The 5,997-nt window shown below is 62.9% G+C and overlaps 1 protein-coding gene across 1 annotated transcript in view; it reads left to right on the plus strand.

The window, feature by feature from the left end:
• Positions 1-2,162: 2,162 nt before the first annotated feature.
• The window catches only part of EMIHUDRAFT_471491 (hypothetical protein), a gene marked incomplete at both ends in the record, with an annotated part of 8,524 nt that continues 4,689 nt past the window's right edge, over positions 2,163-5,997 (plus strand). Inside the window, 3 exons of the mRNA XM_005790100.1 lie at positions 2,163-2,654; positions 2,725-2,815; positions 5,418-5,600. Of these exons, the coding sequence (XP_005790157.1) occupies positions 2,163-2,654; positions 2,725-2,815; positions 5,418-5,600 (766 nt within the window). The remainder of the gene's footprint in view (positions 2,655-2,724; positions 2,816-5,417; positions 5,601-5,997) is intronic.

A 5,997-nucleotide genomic window follows, 5' to 3' on the forward strand; every position in this document is an offset into this window, starting at 1 on the left:
GACGTACTGAAATGCCACTCTCGCGGCTCGTTGCAGCGCGTCACTCGCGCATGCTCTCCAAGAGCCATGGCGGGCGCGTGTGTGGGGATGTAGCCTGTGTTTGGCTTCCGACCGTTAACTATCTAAACCATGCCTGGGCCACAAGATTCGCACACGCGGCTCAGGGGCCCAGTAAGCCACGGAGGGCTCTGCGGCCGCGCGCGCCGTCGCCGCGTCCAACCTCACTTTCCGCGCTCTCAAGGCTGCGGGCGTGCTGGAGCGGCATGAAATCTACGTCGAAGATGCTTTCCGTGGCGAGTATGTGCAGGAGTACCTCGCGGTGAGCCACCGCTGGATGATCGCCGAAGCACCCGATGCGGCGACGCGGGCCGAATGCGCGCAACTCGACGCGATCGCGAAGCACTTGCGCAGTCATAAGAATCTCAAGTTCGTGTGGTTCGACTTTTGGTGCATGCCACAACACTCCCTGCTGAAACCTAGGAACATCCTATGGACCCCTAGGAACATGATATGGACCCCTATGAACATCCTATGGACGTATGCGACAGCACCTGCTGCGGAGGAGGACGAGGGGGAACGCAAACGCGAGTGCCGGCGCACGCGGCTCGAGGACGAATCGTTCTACTGGATGCTGAAGAATATGTCAATGCTATACATTGGTTGCGCCGTCCTCATCCTCCTCGATCGTTCCTACCAATCCCGCTTCTGGACAAGCTTTGAGGCTTGGCTCGCCTTGCGCGAAGCCACCGCTGAGGGTCTCGTGAATGCTGGGGCCGCAGAAGGCGGGCTGCCGCAATTATCGCCGCGCACGAGCGTCGCGACCGTGTACGACGCGCCTAGCGCGCTCATCCAGTCGCTGCAGGAGGAATGGGTAAAGTGCAATCGTGAGAAGGCGCGCGAGAAGCTCAGCTCGCCCGACATTGGCGTGTCAAACGGGAAGGATAAGGAAGGGCAGTTGGGCATGGGGGAGGGCGACAAAGTGATTGGGTGCAAAATCTTTGAGTTTGACGACCTCGCACGAAAGGTGATGGCTTCTGACAGGAGCACCTGGGAGAGGGAGAAGCTTCGGCGAAGAAAGGCCGCCAAGCAGAGGTGAGAGGACCCTCTTGGCGCAAGCGCCAAAAGTCCCGCCCGAATTCTTTTTCTTGCCCCACTGTGCGAATGCGCGCTAGTTCCGTGTTGCGCTCGAGCGTTTGTTGGTGCGCGGGAGCACTCGCATAAAACGGACATCCCAAGCTAGGGCTGGGTCGAGGACAGACACCCCTTCCCACCTTTGCAATGGGATGGTCCTCTCGGCGAGCACCACGGTGCTCGCGGATTCCGACCATCCGCCTTCTGACTGCGAATCCGACGACGGCTTCTGTGAGGACGACGGCTTCTATTTTGCCCGCCAAAAGAAAGCCAATTCAAGTCCCCGAATAACACCCCACACGAGGCTATTTCTGTTTTACCCTCAGGCAGCGCCGGCACAACGGACTCCTACTTCTCACACATGATCAAGCACAGCCCCACCAAAGCACAGCCCTGCTCAGAGTGGCCATGGACCACCACTTGACGACCCAGGTAGCCTCTGGCTCGCCACTTCACTCAGTTCTTTTCCAGCCGTCTTGGGCCCGCCCCCAGCAGCACGCCGTCTGTGAGATCCAGCACCGCGGCCTGATCGACCTGTTGAGTCCGCAGCCGATGCACCCATGCAGCTTGATGCAGGCCTCAACTAAGATGCCAACCAGCTTGGTTGTGGCGGCCGAAGAGCGGTGCTGGCCGCCGCCTCTCGACGGGGTCAGTGTGGCGCGTTCGAAATGCAGCCGCGCCGCCTCACCCGCGGCGCCTCTCGGCCGGTGACCGACGCCGGCAGATGCCCACACAGCCCGGGGAACGGGCCGCGCCGATTGCGGCGCCCCTTCCTGCAAAGCTGGAGCACTGAGCGCGAGCGCGCATAGGCCCTCGCGGAGGGGCCCTTTTTGCCGAAGAGGGGCCCGGCGCCCTGCGGGCGGCCTTCTCTCGTTGTCTCGAGATACACAGAGCGGCCAAGCTTCTATTAGAAGCCGTCGTCCCCGCTTGGTTTGTTGTGTGAATCGTGCGTGTGCGAGAGAGTGGTGGTAAAATTCTTTTTTTTTGCGCCTTCCCTGGTATAATAAATTCTTTTGGACACTGCCGCGAAGATGCTGCTCGCGGTTTGCTCGAGTCTCGCCGTCGGCTGGACCGCGCTTGGCCCACCTCCGTGCGCTTTTCGCCGTACGGCGGCGCCCATCGCGGCGGCCGAGTGGAAGGACTGCGCCGGCTGCAAGCTGCTGCGACCGCCTGGCGAGCCGAGAGCGCTCGTGCACTTTCTCGGTGGAGCGTTTGTCTCGCCGGCGCCGCAGGTCGCGTACCGATACCTGCTCGAGCAGCTGGCCGATCGCGGCTACCTCGTCGTTGCCACACCGTACGCGGTCGACTTTGACTACACCAAGCCTGCCGCCGATGTCAAGCGGAAGCTTGACGCCGCGCGGGCGGCGCTCGCCGCAGAGTCGTCGGCTGAGCTGCCGCTGGTGTCGCTGGGCCACTCGCTCGGCGCGCTGATGCAAACTCTTCTAGCCTGCACGTACGCCGACTACGCCGACGCGTGCGCCGGCTCCGTCCTCGTCTCATGGAACAACAAGCCAGTCAGCGACGTGCGGAAGCTGCCCGAGCGGACGCACAGCTGCGAGCGGCGCCTGGCTGACGCGTGTGCGGTGCGAGCAGGCGATCCCGCTCTTCGAGCAGCTCTTCGTGCCCGCGCTCGGCCCGCTCAACGGCCCGCTCGAGCAGGCGCCCGCCGTGGGGTGTCGGCACAGTCCGGGCCATGCCTAACCCGACATAGTATGGCTAACCCGACCTAGCTATTGACACCCCACAGTCACCCCACTGTAGTCCGACACCCCACTGTAGTCCGACTATTGACACCCCACTATTGACACCCCACTGTAGTCCGACACCCCAATAGCTAGAGAGCTCGCACTAACGGCCGTCCTCGCATTCGCCTTCCTCGGACCCAGCGCTGACTTCTGACTGCCGCTGCTGTCTCTCCCTTCTCGACTGTCTGTGCTTGTGCGTCGTGGGTCCCGGGGTTGTGTCTTCGCGCGAATCTCTCATGCCTCCGTTCGCTCACACGTAGGCAGTCGCCGCTGTCGCGCCCGCGTCGGAGCTGCGGCGGGAGGGACTCGGCCGCCTAGAAGCGGAAGATATGAGATATGGGGGAGATCTGGGGAGATATGGGGAGATATGGGGAGGGACTCGGCCGCCTAGAAGCGGAACTGCGTCTTCTTGTCTCCCAACTAGCACTCGAGAGGACACACCTCCTCATATCTCCCCAGATCTCCCCCAGATCTCCCCCATATCTAGCACTCGAGAGGACACACCTCCCCATATTTCCCCCATATCTCCCCCATATCTCCCTCATCTCTAGCACTCGAGAGGACACACCTCCCCATATCTCCCCCATATCTCCCCCATATCTCCCCCATATCTAGCACTCGAGAGGACACACCTCCCCATATCTCCCCCATATCTCCCCCATATCTCCCCCATATCTCCCCCATATCTAGCACTCGAGAGGACACGTACTCCGCTGTTCTCCGCCGCATACCACTGTATTCATGTGTTTCCCTCTCCGTTGTCTTCACTTGCGGTGGTATGAGTACGCCGCACAATGCCGTCCTCCCGCCCTGAGGTTGGCGTACCCACCACGTAGGCTGCCCACATCTCCCCATATCTCCCCAGATCTCCCGCCCTGAGGTTGGCGTACTCACACCGCAGGGTTCGGCCTGTTGCGGAAGCTCGCTCCGGCTGTCGGGGCCCCGCTGGCTTCCCTGCTCGGACCCGAGGCGGAGAAGGCGCTTGACACACGCACACACACACACACACACACACACACACACACACACACACACACACACACACACACACACACACACACACACACACACACACACACACACACACACACACACACACACACACACACACCGCTCACCCACGCGCACCGCGCCTTGCATTTTCAATGCCGTGCGGCTGCTGTCGTCTAGACGTGTCGCCGCGAGGGACTAGCCTGGCCCTTGCCCCACACGCACCACCTCGTGTGTGTGTGGAGAAGTCTACCTTACCTTACCTTACTTTAGGCGCTTGCCGTTGCTCTGAGCGACGCGGAGGAGGTTGCGGCGCTGGCGGACCAGGTGGCGGAGATGCAGCCGAGATTCAGCCGAGATTCAGCCGAGATTCAGCCGAGAGGCAGCCGAGAGGCAGCCGAGAGGCAGCCGAGGGGCAGCCGAGGAGGCAGCCGAGAGAGTAGCCGAGAGGCAGCCGAGAGGCAGCCGAGAGGCAGCCGAGAGGCAGCCGAGAGGCAGCCGAGAGGTAGCCGAGAGACAGCCGAGAGGCAGCCGAGAGGCAGCCGAGAGGCAGCCGAGAGGCAGCCGAGAGGCAGCCGAGAGGCAGCCGAGGGGCAGCCGAGAGGCAGCCGAGAGAGCAGCCGAGAGGCAGCCGAGAGGCAGCCGAGGGGCAGCCGAGGAGGCAGCCGAGAGAGTAGCCGAGAGGCAGCCGAGGGGCAGCCGAGAGGCAGCCGAGAGGCAGCCGAGGAGGCAGCCGAGGAGGCAGCCGAGGGGCAGCCGAGAGGCAGCCGAGAGGCAGCCGAGATTTACCGCGAGGTTTGCGCGAGCAGGTGCCGGAAGTGCTGGCCGCAGTATCGCGCGGCACAGGCGAGTCCACAGAGAGTGAGAATGAAAGACGCCGTACCGGCGTTGCGCGCTGGTGCATATGCTACCACGTCACAGTATGGGTTCGGGACGTATTCACAGCATACATGAGAGGTCGCGGTGCGAGCCCTGGAGGCTTCAGGGATGAGGGGAGATTCAACCCGCCGGGCCTAGAAGGCCCCCGCGCGCAGGGGGGTGGGAGAGTGAGGCCGGCCATGAGGCAGGCCGGCTCATGCTAGAGTGAGTGCACACAACAACGCAACTCCGGCACAATCCTCAAGGAGCTTGCCGGGCCAATCCTCAAGGAGCTTGTCGAGTCCCGCTCCCTCCCTCCGCCGCCCCGCTGCCCTGCTGCCCTGCCCCCGCACAAACACAACCCCGGGCCAAAGATGGCACGCACGGACGGCCGAGAGCGGGCAGGCAGACAGAGATCGACTAGTCAGACAGGCGACGCCGAGTCCCACGGCCAGGCTAGCGGCGACGCCCCACTGCGCTGCCCCCTCACACACTCGGGGCTCGCCCCCGTGCCTCTCGCGCCAATCTCTAGCCCGCCGTCCGCACTGCACCGCTCATGGCTGCAGCAGGTTTCTGCCCCTAGGCGAGTTTACGCCCATATCTCGCCCATACCTCGCCCATATCTCCCCCGTGTCTGCCCCGTGCCTCCCCCGTATCTCCCCTAGATCTCCCCTCGACCGCCGCCGCCCCTAGGCGAGTTTACGCCCACGCCGGCCGAGGTCCGGTCGCTGATACGCGAGCAGTATCCCCCGCGGGCGCCGCTGGTAGTGCAGTTTGAGGTGGACAGCCTCGACGAGTCCTCCGACCTCGCCGCCGCACTGCCGCCCGCCGCCGCCGCGTCGCCGCTGCGCATCGGAGGCACGCACGCTCGCGACGGTTGCAACGATAGTCACCATTCTGCGAGCACTCTCTCCGCACACACACACACACGCACACACGCACACATACACATGCACACACGCCCACACGCCCACACACACGCACACACACACACACACACACACACACACACACACACACACACACACACACACACACACACACACACACACACACACACAGACACACACACACACACACACACACACACACACACACACACACGCACGCACGCACGCACGCACGCACGCACGCACACACACACACACACACACACACACACACACACACACACACACACACACACACACACACACACACACGCACACACACACACACACACACACACACACACGCACACACACACACACACACACACACACATACACACCGC

The sequence above is a fragment of the Emiliania huxleyi genome (assembly GCF_000372725.1).
Source record: "Emiliania huxleyi CCMP1516 chromosome Unknown EMIHUscaffold_1223, whole genome shotgun sequence".
Taxonomy (NCBI): domain Eukaryota; phylum Haptophyta; order Isochrysidales; family Noelaerhabdaceae; genus Emiliania; species Emiliania huxleyi.